The sequence below is a fragment of the Nannizzia gypsea genome, genomic scaffold (assembly GCF_000150975.2).
Source record: "Nannizzia gypsea CBS 118893 supercont1.7 genomic scaffold, whole genome shotgun sequence".
Lineage (NCBI taxonomy): Eukaryota > Fungi > Ascomycota > Eurotiomycetes > Onygenales > Arthrodermataceae > Nannizzia > Nannizzia gypsea.
The window spans coordinates 238,267-254,097 of NW_003345195.1; the positions used below are offsets into that span (position 1 = coordinate 238,267).

Genomic DNA, 15,831 nt, shown 5'->3' on the forward strand with positions numbered 1-15,831 from the left:
TGAGGTCTTGTTCAGGAGCTAAGAAAACAAAAGAGATAAGGTCGAAAGGCAGAAAATATGCCTTGGGAATGAATGCTATCGTAGATAGAGAAATGGATCGCCTGGGCCGCCGATATATGAATGCAACGAAAATGTAATGGTAAATAGACAAATGAGGGATGTATATGTGTGTATATATATGATACTGTTGGCGAAATAAAGGGGATTGAAAGGAAAACAGCTTAGAATTGCAATGGTATGAAATAAGAGAAATAAAGGAAAAGGAAAAGGAAATGGAAACAACACTCTATCAAAGAGTGAGAATGGTAGTTGATTGTTGATTGCTGGAGAATGAGAGGAAAACAAGAATGAAAGAGAAGAGCCACTGGCTTTATATCTTCAGATTTGGCCATGATCTAGACACTCCATATCACTACGCGCCTTCAAGATAGATCATCTTTGACGGCGAACGGCGAAGTATTTTTGGATCGTCGTGGCTGTTCCTATTGATAGAATTGTCTAGATCGTCCTTAGAATTCTATTCTAAACATCGACGTCGCAACTTCACTGAATAATTCGAACTTGAACGTTTCAGGGCACACAAGGTTGGGTATTCTCTTCAGCAGGCGCTGGCATTTCCAATGAAATCACGAACAGTCAGTTTCATAGAAACTGACACGGCTCACCAAACCCAAAAGGCCCGTGTTTGGGGCCCGGAGTCCTGGAAACGGCCCACCGATGGGCACCCAGAGGATGGACGAGCTGCATCGTCGCTGAAGGGCTGGCTGGAGCTTGGAGTTCGAAGCTTGGAGCTCCAACGGCGGAGGTGCCCCTGCCCTTGTTTCTTGTTTGGCTGGAGCGCCACATGGGCCCACCACAGCGCTTGCTCTTTCACTTGGCTGCTTGCTGGCTGCAACTCTCAGCCAAACGATCGAGAGGCTAGACTGAGTCTGAGGCAGCGGTGGGACTAATCATCACAACACGGCTCATGTCCCCAACTGAACCAAGGCAGTCCAAAGCTCGCATTGGATTCTATTTTGGTTGATTTGTTCGTAGTCAAGACCAATATGTCAATTTGATGATATTTTCCTCTTAACCGACATGTATCACGTGTTTTCGCCCTGCCCACGGCTGGCGCTTAGAGCAAGATGAGTTTGCTTGACGTTAACATGCTATGTATAGTTCATTACGGAGTATATGAGGCCTAGAACGTTCAGCTTGTTTCTGCTAGCCACCGTTCAGCCTGTTTGGCCGGGTGATGCCCAGCTAACCACTCCGTACTCCGTATACCTACTGTCGTTCTCAGTCTTCGGAATCCTGCACCTTAAGGAAAAGTCTATACAAAAAGAGAGGAGGGGAAAAAAGAAGGGATGATGAAAAAGCGATCAAAAGCGCTCTTTTATTTGTACTAAAGAGCCAAGTTTCGGTTACTTATGCATCTTCAGGGTAGCCAGCCTGGAATTTGACGTTGTGAGACAAATCATTCCCAAAAATTTTCCTGCAGCAGGACCCGTCTCGAGAAGATGGTTTCGAGGTGCATCGACCGAGATTTCAATTTCCACGTATAGTCGGGCTGTGCTGGCCATCTTTCGCTGACCCGGCCTGATGAATATTGCTTGAGGTTTTGTTGTTGTGGTATTCAAAACATATCGTCGCACCAAGCCCATACGGGAATCATGCACGATTTTTCTACTGTAATACGACTAAGACTTAGTAATAGTACAGTTGCGTTACTAAAATTTGGTAACAGTAACGTTACTATTACCAAATTTTGGTAATAGAGCTGTACTATTACTAAGTTTTCTTAGTGTCATGCTAGGATAATTATCCACGATTCCGCTATGGGCAAAAATGATGATCAGGTGACATTGAGATGATTATATAATAAGATTTCTGTGGAGCCTCATCCGCTGTGCCTTGAGGCTTGGCATAAAAGTCACTGAAATTTAATCGAAACGTCAGATCAGGAGCGTTTTGGTGAAAGCAGATATCACACGAAATACCAAGATGGGACGTTGGATTAATCACGGCTAGTTCAATTCTTCTGCGTTGCTCTTAGGAAGACCTTTTAGGTCTGCAATGTCGTCTCGTCGATGGATGAGAAGCTCTCTGGAAATTCCAGGAAAGCTTGGCCGGCCATTCGTCTGCTCCCAATGCGCGACAGCTCTTGGACGCAACTTGAGTCGATCTGCTGATGTCTCTTCACGTTGCCTGTCTTCGTACGGCCCCAATGGCAACGTGCAATATGGCAGTGTGTCTAGGCGGTCGTTTTCCGCGACAAGCAATGTAAGTTAGATAATGGAATGATACTCCAATTACCCTGGACTAATCTATCGGTGGATACCTGTAGGCACGATCCTCTACTGAAAGCTCTCTTATGGATGATCGCATGAGACAGCTCATCGAACAAGACATGAAGAGAACGGATGACATAAGAACCTACCTCCGAAAATGGATAGAAAAACAACCCAAAACCCTTGATCCCATCATGGAATTCAACGGAACTGGAATAGCTCCATCTACACAAAAAGTCGGTGGCATGTTTCTTGACAACTCTGTCCTTAGTGATAGCCTGCCCGAGCTGCAAGGACAATCCGATTTAGAGGGCGATCCATTACCGTTTCTACGTCCAGGCGATCTAGTTCAACTACGGCAGTGAGTAATAGTGCTAGTATATTTTATGCAGTGGTATGGGACTAACAATCTTTTGATAGTCAAAATGGGACTTCTCCAGGCCAGCTAGCTGTATACCTACGTACAATAAACGAACAGCAACAATTCTACACTACAAGGGGGAAATGGCGAGTTGCTCGACCTTCGGAAGTGAACTACATTACAAAGCATCGCTTTCCACCTGAATTACTAGAACCGATATTCCCATACCTTCCAACTTCGGTGGTAGCGAAGGGAAATATGCCTCAACTAGCTATGGAAGGCGGTGTTCCCCGCCATATCAGTGCCACTTTGCTCAATTCAATTCTTGAGTTTGAAGCGTCGGCTTCGAAAATGTTTGCAGAAAATGCTACTCTTTTCAATTCCGTACATGACCACCTTGCGAAGGATACGGAGCCAGTAACTCTGACTCTCGAGCAAATAGCCTCTGAGCTCATAGGACGAGATCCAAATACCCTCTCAAAAGCTGATAGATATGCAATTCATCAAGCAATTGACCAGAATCCAATCTCGATAATTGCCAATCAGAGTTTGTCTGTGGTTGAATCATACACTTTCCGTCCGAAAGTGCAGACTGAACTTATCAACCGTGTGATAAAGTGGATGCGAGAGTACCAGTCACTAAGGAGTAGTGGCATGGGTAAGAAAGAAAAGAAGTCTTCTAATCGCAACCCCATTGGGCTATTTGTCAAAACTGCTCGACAGTGGATTTATCGGAGCCGTGCTTCTCGAAAACCAACTCAGGCGTTCAGCTTAAGCCCAAGATTTGACTCCGCTGGCGATCCAGAGCATCTCGCGGAACAGCCGAAAGAGGACCCAAAGCCCTCTACCCCATCGTTTTCAGAAACAGACAGAGATATAATTGAATTTCTGAGGCTTTGGATTCTTCCGCCTCTGTTTGTGCGCGATTCTTCTCTTCGAAGTACAGGATCTTTTATTCTTTTTCATATTGGATTATATGACAACTTCAACCTTAACGAAGCCACTGGGTATTTAGCCTTGCAGGAGCTCGGTATCCTAACTCCTTGGGAGAATATCCATGTCCTAAATGAACAAGTCGCCCTTCCAGGCCACGGCCTTTCACCAGTATCTGATGCAATAGTCGAGGAATGTAATCGATTCTGCGAATTATCCAGTTGCACAGATACTTTGGTTGACTCTATGAAGGATTTCCGCAAAGACTGGGGTGATACACCAGTGTTCTGTGTTGACAGTGCGTCTGCTGCGGAAATTGACGACGGATTCTCACTCGAGCGAATCCCAGGCTCATTGGATAAATTTTGGATTCACATCCATGTTGCTAATCCATCGGCGTTCATTCCTCACGACCATCTCCTTGCCAAGGGGGCATCTCATTTTAAGCGTTCTTTTTACACGCCTGAGCGGGTCTATCCGATGTTCCCACCAAGCCTCACCCGCGAGAAATTCAGTCTTGGGCCTGGTAAGCCTACCATAACATTCAGCGCTGTTGTCGACCTGGAAGGAGAAATTCTTGATACCAAAATTACCCATGGCTATATTAACAACGTCGTATACATTACGCCAGACAGACTACGCAAAATGTTTGGTATTAATATCAATGACAATCCTTCAATGTCCCTGGAAGTTGGAGGGACGCCCAAAGGACCAGAACGTCCCGAGCTACAAGAACACATATCTGAGGAACATGAACCCCTTCTAGAAACTATGGAGAGGTTACTCGCCGGGCGTCGAGAAAAACGTATGAAGAAAGGCGCTATAGAGTTCTTTTCAAACTACCCGTCGTCACCCCTTGTTTCTGGAGGCGAAGAAGGTATACGTTCATACACAGGGGATATTTCGGGGCGTTATGATTATAATGATGATCCCACCATAGGAGTTAGTGGACATTTTTCACAGTCAGATGGGTCCTTGGGTGCTACCAAAACAGATTTTGTGGCTCATGCTATGCTTCTGGGTGGAGAAATCGCTGCCCAGTGGTGCAAAGAGCGCAGTATTTCAGTCATTTTTTCCGCTGCTTCCTACAACATGGATAAAATTACCACCGATGACCAAGGGGAGTTTGTTCCAGGATCATCACCATACAATCAACTTCCCAGGGCCTTTTCTTCCTCAAAGCCCACACCTCATATCACACTTGGTATGGATCAATATAGCAAATGCACTTCACCTCTCAGGCGTTACTCCGATTTAATCGTCCACTGGCAAGTTGAGGCGGCCATACGTCATGAAGCGAAGCAAAATATGAAAGACAAAAGCGAAGGACATCCCGGTCAAATAGACGAGGCCATCCTTCCCTTCTCTCGTGAGGACATTAAGGCAATTATAGTCCGCTCAAATTGGCAAAACAAAGCCGCTGATCGGGCTCAAGTGCTTTCACGAGAGTTTTGGGTTCTCCAAGCCTTATTCCGTGCCCATTATTTTGGCGAGGCAAATCTCCCAGAAGGCTTCCAGTGTGTCATTGTCAGCCAACTTCCGGCAAGTTCTAACTCTGCATCTGCGCCGGACTCCACTCGATACACAGCAAATCTACTGCCTTTCCGGGTTCGCTGCGTCGTGACCACTGACAAAAGCTGCACTGAATTCAGGCCCGGCGACTTGGTAGAAGCAACAATTTCTAATGTCAACCTCTACACTGTACTACTCGGACTCCAAGCCGTTCGCCTTGTCCACCGCCCTGAGAAATCACGCGCCACTGTGCCCCTTGGGTTTCTCCATTGACCTTCTGAATTATTAGATTCATCTTATCTTGGAAAGACGCCTTATGGAGCTAAATGTATTTTTACCTCGTCCTTTTGAATTTGCGGCCGCAAATTGCAATGGAGTTATGATATCCCATCTCTTTGAACTTACTGTCCCCCTCATTTCAATGTCTATAGATCCGTTCCTCAAGACCCATAACTGCTAGTCCACTCGATTTTAGATATGATACAACATATATAATTATTGTCTCTCGAAAACATTGTGTTTAAAACCCCAGTAACAGACTAGTCGAGTTTTTTAAATCAGGTTCATTGACAATTGATATATATCCATGGCCAAAACGCCTGTTATAATTGCTTTGGAAAAAACGTAAAAAAGTAACCCGGACACTTCATATGAGCTGACAGTAGCCTTCCATGCGTGACTCCTAGTGGATAGAACGGTTCCTTCAGGCCATGCCAGTATGTTTAATAGAGCGAATGGAGTTCAACGATGTGTTCCGCCTTCGCCGAAATCAAGAAAAGTCCCATCTATCGTACAAATATTTTCGAGTGAGAAGGTGGCTTCGATTGCCATAGAGAAGATTCTATACGTTGGTCGTAGTTTAAAGGCTGGATTGAAAAATGATGTTAGTTTGAGTGTAGGTATAACGGCAGATAGGAGGCGACTTACGCAGGAAGAAGCCATTCGCTGAATGGGCTCTGGAGGAAAGCAACTGCGGCCTGTGAAAGAATATGTTAGAGACGGTGAATAAGCACATAGCCAGAGCAAACAAGATGCCGCTATCTTTCCAGTATAAACATTCAAAGGATAATATAGCAGTTAGAACATACTCCGAAAATGAGAACGCTCCTCACTACGGTGGCATTCTCAGATGAAGTCAACTCCGAGTAAACCGTTGAGACAACACCACGGGGTTCCCCGCGGGATGGGTGGGAGATAACACGCTGCTTTGGGGCCATTTTTGAAAACTATTGAATTAAATAGAGTGGCTCTCTTTAGTTTCGGAAGAGATTGACCTGCTGTGCTGTTGGTGATGGATTGGGGTGTTTGACTGTTGTAGTTATAAAAATTTCGGGGACGGAATGGAAAGATAAAAGTTGCGCTCTTGGCGTTGGCGCGTGAACGTATAAAGCTTCTTGAACTCACCTCTGGCGCAAACACAGCTTTCTTCGGCGGACAGAGACTGCTTCATCTTTGAGCTTTAGGTGATACAGATACGTGCCATTGATCTGGCGCCTTGCGACGGCTACCATAGTTGAACTATTCATTCGCTAAAAGATGTCAAGCATTGATGATATTTTCAAGGTATGTAACATGAGCCGGATTTCTACAGCTCCATTTCCAGGCTGACCAGCTCATAGAAACCGTCCCACCCGTCAAATATTAAACGAAAGCTTGAACCGGCGCGGGATCCCAGTACGTTTAGCCGGCTATATTAAATGCGCTCACCCTAGAAGGAATACGCTCGATTACTGACCACAATGGGTGGGCAGCTGAGATATACAAGGCCGCGAAGCTCGACGCGAACAGAGATACAATCAGAGGCAAAGAAGCAACAGTTGAAGATGAAGATGATGATGATGGTGTTGCAGGTCCTGAACTTCCGCCAGACTTCGAAGAAGATATCCCAGATGACGAAGAGGGTAGATTTTTCGGAGGTGGTGTAACGAAGGACACCACCAATGCCCTTGACTACATTGACAAGCATGAGAATGAAGGGGCTTCGGTAATTGAATACATGAGAGGACTGTGTTTGGATTGCAACCCAGCTAACTCCAAATTAGCCCCAGGTAATCGACTCGGCATGGTTACGACGTACTGCCTTGAATTTTGAAAAGAAAGTATCGAAGAATGCTGAACTTCGGGTTAAATTTGAAAATGATCCCCAAAAGTATTTATTTCACATCTTCGTATGCTCTTCTATGTTATGTCTAACAGGTTGGCTAGATTCATGGCTTCCGAGGCTGACTTAGATGTCGAAATCAAAGCCCTCTCGATTTTATCAGAGCATCCGCAACTGTATAAAGAGTTTGCTGAACTTGGTTGCGCTGGCTCACTGGTTTCCTTGTTAACCCACGAGAATACCGATATCTCAATTGATGCGATACAAATACTTGGTGAGCTGATTGACGAGGATGTGGAAGCTGAAGAAGATCAGTGGGATGCCGTTGCAAACTCCATGGTAAGATAGACTCTTTGTTCCAACTTCTTTATCTCTTTAACTGATCATTTCAAGTTGGACGCGGATATTCTTGAACTTTTATCACAAAACCTTACCCGATTAAACGAGGATAATGAGGTGGACCGGTCCGGTGTATATCACATACTAGGTATGTATACACATACCCCCAGGGATAACAACAATCTTTCTAACGCCCCCAGATATCTTGGAGAGTTTGGCTTCGAGGCCATCCATCGCAGATCGGATTGGACAAGAGTCAGGCATCATGCCCTGGCTTCACAAGCGCATATCAAAGAATGAAAGAAGAGTATCCCAAAATAAACAGTATTCTACCGAGATACTTGCCATATTACTACAAACCTCGTCAAAGAACCGACTACGATTTATCAGGTTAGGAGGAGTTGATACATTACTCCAGCTACTGAGTGTATACCGAAAACTTGACCCCCAAAAGGATTCCGACGAAGAAGAATACTTTGAGAATTTATTTGACTGTTTGACCTGCGTGGTGGATGAGGATGAAGGAAAAGACAAATTTATTGAAGCGGAGGGAATTGAGCTTGCACAGATTATGCTGCGAGAAGGCACGCTAAGTAAGCCACGGGCATTGCGTGTTCTGAATCATACCCTTGGTGGACGAGGAGGGTTAGGGGCATGTGAGAAGTTTGTTGAAGCTGGCTTGTTAAGAACAGTCTTTGGCATGTTTATGAAAAAGGTAACTACTTTCTGACACTCCCTATCAAACTTGATAATTCTGACAGTTGATTGGTATTTAGCAAGATAAATCGCTTACGGAACATCTTCTGGGAATCTTTTCATCATTGCTAAGGCTACTTCCTGGTGACACACCTGGGCGAATTCGAACGCTAGCAAAATTCGTGGAGAAAGAGTATGAAAAGGTTGCGAGATTGATCAAACTACGGCGAGAGTATAAGTCTAAGCTTTCCGCTGTAGAACAAGATATTAACCAGGAAAAGAGCAATCTTGGTCAAGATGATCACGACGCGCTGGCGGGAGAATGGCTATCCCGCAGGCTTGATGCCGGGCTTTTCTCTCTACAGGTAGGATATCTACCGATTCGAAAGATTTCTATATCCGTTAAGCTTACGCCCATCATTTAGACTATAGATGTAATCCTTGCGTGGCTTGTCGCCGAGGATGACGGTGCAAAAGCCAAAATAAAGTCGTTGATGGCAGATCAAGATGAGGATTTGAGTGTAATCCGTGCAACGCTCCAAGGTTAGTGAAGATTCGATTATTCTCTTTAATTAATGAAACTGATAATTAACTTGAAATATAGAACAGCTGAGCGGACTTGATGACTCTGAGCCAGACTATCAGGACACTAGAGATATGCTAGACACACTTATGAGCTTTTTATAGCCATACTGTCCGTTCTCGTCTGCCCATCTCATGAGATTATGCGTTTTCTATGTAAGATAGGCAACACAAGATGACCCGATTTTCACCGTAAGTATATTATGTTTTAGCCATGTGTAAGCACACAATTACTAATCGAGTTTTAGTGAGCTTTGGTGTTAAGAATTACATAACGAGCTTCCTCGCCCGCCCACGGCCTATCAGGTATTTCAAACCCTCTCGACCCACGGGCCGGCCCGTCCATACAGAAGTCTATATATTCAATTAATTCATTGAGTGGGTGATGAAGCACGTTACGCTATTTTTTTAAACAAACTCCTAACGAAAGTTTGAATCTTGATTATTTACCAAGGAGAAAGTGATTGTGGGCAAGAAGACGGTCTACACCGTCCGAAGATATGGCTCCCGAGGTCCAGCTGCCCCCTTTCCAACATATTGCGCTGCTCACTGAGTTGTAGACGGTTAACATTTATGTAATTACACTGTCAGAACTTCACTTAGCCACGTCAGCCTTGTTGCAAATAGGTAGTTGTGTTTATGTATATTAGAGGGAAAGATTGGTCAGCGACTGCGAGGATGCTCACTAGCGAGGCAAAAACTTATAAGGAGGTAATATGAGTTCTCGACTGGTCTTGGAATGCCCTCGTTTGTCAAGCTGCTCTAGGTACATTCCAGCCATTTCTCTCCTTAATGTGCTGAGATAGCCAACCCCTTTCCCCTTTCCCTAATTATATCTTCCGGGCACAATTCACCTGGTTTGTTGGGTGCTGCGGGTATTCAACCTTCCCCCAAACAACTTTGTCTCGATGATTTTTCTCGGCGGTGTCGGAGTCTAGTTGCTAATTTGAGGTGACTTAAGCATGGTGAATTGATGTTGACCTGCTGGTTCCCTCTCTTGTAGCCTTATAACAAAACGGTCTGGTTCTTCAACGTTGTACGGTTCCAAGGTAAGCCACAACTGGTTCCTTCGGCCGTATATGACAAATTTCACGATGGCATCCGTAACCACCACCGGTGCCAATACAGTCGCAGACAGTTCGCTGAGTCTAGCAGTCGCCCCAGCCTGTAGGACTTTGAAATGTAGGAATTTTTGGCTGGTGCTGTGTCTGATAATGTAGTTGTAGTCATAGATTTGCTCGAAAAGCCACCGATCGGTTGCGTTGGGTGTAATCTCAAGCATATCGCTGCCAGGAGATACAATTTCATTGCTGTAATTGTCAAATAGGGTAAATGTTGAGTTCAACGGCTGCTCTAACATATAGGTATCGGCGGCCACTGCCCTGCAGAGTAGGAGGCATAGAGATACCACGGATATCAAATGCATGTTGCAATATGGAGTTGAAGCCAAGTTCAAAAAATCTGAAGAGTAGTTATGAGGAGTGTGTCAGGCAAGATATGGCGCTCTAACAATTGGACCAGTTATATAAACTAAGGGATGGAGGGAATGCACACCCTGCTATATTCCATGAAAAATTGCAAGCTGACATTGAGGACTCGGATATTCGTTCGTTCCATTTCTATCCGACGAATACTTCTAACCGAGATGCGGTCAGTATCCAGCCGGAATATGGATATCTAGGGATAAATATCAACCCCTGCTTTGAAGAACTAAGAAACTAAAATCTTACTTGCAGCTGTGTTTTGAAGTATATAATAATATCAAGGGATGTGGATTACTTTCGACTCTAATTTCTTATCTACAAACATCACTTTGTAAACAGGGATAATTTAACTTCAACATGGGGAATAATGCTAAACTGAAGGATGAACAGGGGGTATTTGAATCATTTCTGGATATACACGGTAAGTAGGTCGACTCTCAACACAACGCGGGTATAAAGGCACATGTGTCCTTCATATCTGATCCCTATACATCTGGATCAATTCTTTATTCAACCCAGTTTACTACTTCTCTACCCACGATGCAAATTTTACTAGTTGTGGCCCTTTGCGCCTTTGTGGCAAGGATTTCCGCCGCGACACCACCCCAACCGCTCTATACACTTATCACAAGTAAAGAATACGGGTTAAATCTTACACGCGATATCGAAACGGGGGAAGTCGGGTTCCAGAGTGGTAGCTTTAGCAGACATTGGATTGATGTCCCAGTTTCTCAGGGTGTCAAAAACTGGCACTGTTTTAGGTCGTCAGCTCAAAAGGAGCTGCAGCGGTCAACTTGGTGGATTCGGTTTGAGAACTATATATCTGGCCAAGCCGCAACAACATATTCACGAGGAGGGAATTATTACGCATACCATCCATCACTATTTGAGATCGAAAAAGTCGGCGACACCTACTATATAGTGTCACTTGAACCTTCAGACCCGAATAGAAGACTAGCCTGGACTATCGAAAACAATTCCACCACGAGTGAGAACTTCCTCTTGAAATTGCGGCCTTACTCGCGCTCATCGAGCCAAAAGTTCACGATAACACAAGAACCCGGAGACCCAATCGATATGTTGTCTAATTTGCCGCCGGTGGCTTGAATTGAGTTTGCAATAGCTGGGTAGCTCTATGTCTTGCTTTCCCATTTTCTCAAGGACGACTCTATCAATCTGATGTCAGAATTTTGTGTACTAGCTAGTTAACCATTCTCTCATCACGTCTCTATCCTTGCTTCGCGTTCAAACAGTTAAAATATTAAAGACCACATACAAATGATTCCGTATCTAATACCTTCTCGGTGGCTCGCAGAAGGGAACGAAAGTATTGTAATTCCAGACATAGATTGATGCAGCTATCCCACGGCCCGTGGAGATACAAAATGTGGCTAAACGGTACAGAGAGAAGCACAAAGTGAGAAAAATAAGTAGGAAAACACGTCCCGTAAGAGAGATTAGGTATTTACATACTCCGTATATCTCATATATTTCATACATCGATTCGCCCATGCACGTTGAGTTTGAGTTGTGTATATTTAAGTTAAAAAAAGCAACTAACTACCTAGTTAGCTATGACATCATACCCGAAAGCCATGGAGTTAAGTGCGAGTTCTCCAACGTCTCCACCACAACTAAGTTCATGCATTCTACCCTTTCGCGGTACATTCACCAGTCTCCAGAACTATAGCTAACAATCATCTGGGTTTATATACTCTTCGGTAAGAGCGAATTTCTGGTTGTCACTACGGTCGTATGGACGTAGTTTCACGATCATGTTCCCACGAGGGTCGGTGGCGTTGGTTTCGGCAGTCCAGGCGAGTTTTTGGCCAGTAGCGTCGGTTTCAAGGCTAATAATGTAGGATGCATGCTCATCGTTTTCGAGGCGAAACAGCGATGGAGCCGTCGTGTCTGCTTGTGCAATTGCACCAGAGAGGTATTTGAGGTATCGAAGATATACATAGTAACCGGAACCGGCGATACCATAATACCTCCAGTTTTTAGTATTGCCAGCATCGTAAGACTTCCAATAGCGGCAAGGGCTTCCGGCACCAAACTCGACAGAGCGCCTTGTGCCATTGAGCGTGACATTCAACCCATTCTGCAGATTTTTGATGACCGTGTAGTAGTCTGGATGTTTCTGGGCTGAGACATTCGCCGCGAAGGCATAGAGAGCAATAACTAACGATGCAACGTGCATATTTCTGGAAGCGATTTGGATCCGCTTAATGGAGGTTGTATAGAATGGTTGTTAGAGTATTTGATCATGGGGATGACAGAAGATGAAGATAGCGATGCCTTTTATCTATAAGGGAACAGAGCAAGATCCTATGCATCTTTGTTTGAGTCGGGGGGTATAGCCGTATGCGGATCTACCCGGGTTTACCAACCAGATAAGTCTAATGTCCATTGACCGTCAAGAGAAGTTGAATAAATAGCTATTAGCAACCCGTTGATATGCCAAGCTCATCTATGCTTACTACAAGGAACAGGGAGTATCTATAGATCCTAGTTACAAGGATGATGAGGGACTATTACGGGCATTTTCACGTTACAAGGGCCCCCTAGTTAAGGGTGACATTCTTGGCAACTTTTTCACTGCAACCTCTAATTGCAAGTGTAGTGAGATTTTAGTTCCGGTTTGAATCTGTTAACTATGGGGGAACAATTCGGAGCAGCTCTCAAAATAGTAGTCAACATCGGTTTGCTTCGCGTTACTTACTAGAATATCAGGGGGAAAAAATAGCCGTGTCTATCCAAGAAATTGATAGGATACTTGGCCAGTAAGCATCATTACCCTGCTCAATGCTAGTGACTGGGTAGTTATCGTAAAGACACAATTTATGCATTAGAAGACCTTCCCCTCTTCGAACTTGTAAATCCTGTAAAGAAGAATTTTTAGGACATGGCAATAGTGGACTCTTAAACCTCATCCTTTTCCCTCTGCTCTTAACTTCTGTCTTGCAAAGCAAAAAAAAAAAAAACACGGACTTTCAACTACAATCTACACGTTATTTGGCTACGAAACTGACTTATTGAAAATGCACTTTTTTTATATATTGATACTCTGCTTCCTATCATCCCTCGGACATGCTCGGATTCAAATTCGTTCCAAAAATCCTACCTCAATCGACAAATCAGCTATTTTGCCACCAACAAACTATGTCTATAAAACGGTGTCCTTGAAAAGCAACTACACTATTCTTGACGACCTCAACCATGATTCCTTCGCCCCTGGCGCTGGCGGAGTCGTCGAGATCAAGGGCAATAACGACTTCCAATGGTCTATTGAGCATATTTCGAATCTAGTGCATATCGTTGGCTATAAAAACAGCAGCAAATACATACATTTCCCGGAACTCAAGGACGGAGCAGTTGCTACCTTCAGCGAATATACTGCAACATTCTTCAACGCTGTGTTAACTCCAAATCTCATATTCAATTTCACTACTACCTTTATGGAGTCCGACACCGGCCCTCTTATGTGGACTGTGGAAGCATACAGTGATCGTGATCCACGCAAAGTTCTCAAGTTACGAAAACCGGAGTCAGGAAACGCCAGGCAGAGATTTGTTCTGAAGAAGGCCGCAATACAGGATAACTAGACATGTGTAGGGGTTTGATGAAAGATATTGCTCAGTCAGCCAACATGTCAACACACTTGTATTTTAATCAATAGTTACCCCTTTTTTGCTGGATGCTTCAATACAAGTTAGTTGGCTGCTATGGTTCTTGATGTTTGGGCAGATAAACTATAACTTGTGAGTAGTTGCTGGTAAAGTAGATGGAGCTGCACCCGCACTAGACAAGTAGTTGGGTGTGTACTTAGGAATGTACTAGGTGGTTACCTAGCGGAGGCTGATTATGACTCTAGAAAGCTCAACTAAACTTCAAGGGAGCTTGCTAGCAAATTAACAATCTAGTTTGTGTGTTAAGAAAAAGGTTCCCGGCTAACTGCCGATTAGTTGACTATGGTGAACTGTAAGTAAATTACTCTTCCTCCACTTCCTCGCCATTTTCTTTCTTGAGCAATTGTGCGACAGGCCTTCACAGCTAAAGCAGAGCCCCAGGATAGAGTAGGGGTAATGCTGCTGATATGAGTATTTTTTAGTAGTTACATGTCATCCCCAAGTCGATATGTCTTCCTAATAACAATACTCTGTTCGGTTGTGATTTCGTGACAAAACCGTCGTTGCCCATATTGTTGTACCTTTGCCTCATTCATGAAGTGTTGCATTCGGCGTTCCAAGCACAGTGAAGTATGTTCTTCCCTCCGGCTTCGCAGAACTAGTACGCAATCTCAAAACCAGGCGGTTGTCCAAGGTACTGAATTTTTCGACGACCCATCTTAAGTAAAGGCTGTTCGAAGTAGGTAGCTCAGCCCGGAAACGAAGATTCCCGCGAGGTTCAAATTGAACTATAGCAGGATACTCGTCGGTGAATATGGCAGTTTCGCCGCTTTCGATGTTTCGGAAGCCGAGATATAGATTAGTGGCAGCGTGCCGTATGATCGCTGTAGTGCCAGTAGTCGAGTCGATACCAGGAATCGTCTCGATAAGCCACGGGTCTATGGTATTGGGCCGAACTTCAACAAGTCCTTTAAGCGGACCAGTTGTACCGACAGTCAACGCACTGCCGCTGTAATCATCAAAAATGGAGAAAGAACCGTTGAAAAGTACTGCTGGAGCTAGACCAGCCAGAAGGCTAATCAAAAGGAAAGAGACAACACGCATTGTATTGGTAAAGCTGAAACGATGCGAGAATGGTCAAGAGTTGAGTGGTGTCTCAAGTAAGACGAAAGTGAAGCCAGCAATTCCAGGTTATATGGAGGAGACAAATCTGCTTATTTCGGCAATTCAGAGTTGCTGTGCACATGCGCATATTGTAGGTTGATGTTGTTCCTGGGCTATAACTATGACTTCAAATAACCGGAGATACCGTGCAAAATGAAGTATCTTGCATTGCCGAAGCTGGATAGACACGGCAAGCCATCTTGTCAATACGAGAACTATCATAGAGGTAGAGATAGTAAGCTTACGCCCAGAAATAGTTTTTTTCGCCTTATTTTTATATTAAGAACGACGAGGGAAAAGGAGAGGGGAGGCCTGTACTTCCGTAAATACTAGAGGTAGCATGAAGAAGTTGAGATTGCAAGCTTACGCCAAGAGATATTTCATAGCCAGGGACATGCAGATGCACCCTGCTCGGGGGGAGGTGAACCGTCCGCGATGATCAGGGGGAACCAGGCGGGAAAAAGTGGGGAATTATGCCGGTAATTCAAGTCGATATGTTAGATGCCGGCTTTGCCATATCGCAGCGATTTCAAAGGGTTGGTTCGCATAGCTGAGGAATTATTTGGCCCGAAGATAACACAATCTATAGCATAACCGTGGGCCGGTATGTATACCAACGGGCCTGGGTACGGATATACCCTTCTGATTGTCATAGCCATATATCCCTAGTTATATATGTATGTAATCCCACCTCTTTCAACCCATTCATTCTACTAAAAACTCAGTACCACAATTATCCTTTTCACGATTCCTTGAT

General features: G+C 44.4%; 8 protein-coding genes across 8 annotated transcripts; 4 read left to right on the plus strand and 4 right to left on the minus strand.

Annotated features, from left to right (window-relative positions):
- Nucleotides 1–2,058: 2,058 nt before the first annotated feature.
- MGYG_07380 (exoribonuclease II) lies at nt 2,059–5,352 on the plus strand (the record flags this gene model as incomplete). Its single annotated transcript, XM_003170087.1, has 3 exons — nt 2,059–2,265; nt 2,330–2,634; nt 2,694–5,352. 3 exons carry the CDS (start codon nt 2,059–2,061, stop codon nt 5,350–5,352), a joined length of 3,171 nt encoding a protein of 1,056 aa, XP_003170135.1.
- A 586-nt stretch (nt 5,353–5,938) lies between these two features.
- MGYG_07381 (hypothetical protein) lies at nt 5,939–6,296 on the minus strand (the record flags this gene model as incomplete). The annotated part of the gene is made up of 3 exons (XM_003170088.1): nt 5,939–5,945; nt 6,007–6,056; nt 6,168–6,296. 3 exons carry the CDS (start codon nt 6,294–6,296, stop codon nt 5,939–5,941), a joined length of 186 nt encoding a protein of 61 aa, XP_003170136.1.
- Nucleotides 6,297–6,615: 319 nt separating this feature from the next.
- Nucleotides 6,616–8,902, plus strand: MGYG_07382 (DUF1716 domain-containing protein; the record flags this gene model as incomplete). The annotated part of the gene is made up of 10 exons (XM_003170089.1): nt 6,616–6,642; nt 6,699–6,753; nt 6,831–7,063; nt 7,122–7,228; nt 7,285–7,519; nt 7,574–7,667; nt 7,720–8,234; nt 8,296–8,580; nt 8,641–8,758; nt 8,820–8,902. 10 exons carry the CDS (start codon nt 6,616–6,618, stop codon nt 8,900–8,902), a joined length of 1,752 nt encoding a protein of 583 aa, XP_003170137.1.
- Nucleotides 8,903–9,731: 829 nt separating this feature from the next.
- On the minus strand, nt 9,732–10,223 carry MGYG_07383 (hypothetical protein; the record flags this gene model as incomplete). Its single annotated transcript, XM_003170090.1, has 1 exon — nt 9,732–10,223. The coding sequence occupies one exon, from the start codon at nt 10,221–10,223 to the stop codon at nt 9,732–9,734; it is 492 nt and encodes a 163-aa protein (XP_003170138.1).
- Nucleotides 10,224–10,821: 598 nt separating this feature from the next.
- On the plus strand, nt 10,822–11,388 carry MGYG_07384 (hypothetical protein; the record flags this gene model as incomplete). Its single annotated transcript, XM_003170091.1, has 1 exon — nt 10,822–11,388. One exon carries the CDS (start codon nt 10,822–10,824, stop codon nt 11,386–11,388), a length of 567 nt encoding a protein of 188 aa, XP_003170139.1.
- Nucleotides 11,389–11,971: 583 nt separating this feature from the next.
- On the minus strand, nt 11,972–12,481 carry MGYG_07385 (hypothetical protein; the record flags this gene model as incomplete). Its single annotated transcript, XM_003170092.1, has 1 exon — nt 11,972–12,481. The coding sequence occupies one exon, from the start codon at nt 12,479–12,481 to the stop codon at nt 11,972–11,974; it is 510 nt and encodes a 169-aa protein (XP_003170140.1).
- An 841-nt stretch (nt 12,482–13,322) lies between these two features.
- Nucleotides 13,323–13,886, plus strand: MGYG_07386 (hypothetical protein; the record flags this gene model as incomplete). The annotated part of the gene is made up of 1 exon (XM_003170093.1): nt 13,323–13,886. One exon carries the CDS (start codon nt 13,323–13,325, stop codon nt 13,884–13,886), a length of 564 nt encoding a protein of 187 aa, XP_003170141.1.
- A 612-nt stretch (nt 13,887–14,498) lies between these two features.
- On the minus strand, nt 14,499–15,014 carry MGYG_07387 (hypothetical protein; the record flags this gene model as incomplete). The annotated part of the gene is made up of 1 exon (XM_003170094.1): nt 14,499–15,014. The coding sequence occupies one exon, from the start codon at nt 15,012–15,014 to the stop codon at nt 14,499–14,501; it is 516 nt and encodes a 171-aa protein (XP_003170142.1).
- Between the last annotated feature and the right edge of the window lie 817 nt (nt 15,015–15,831).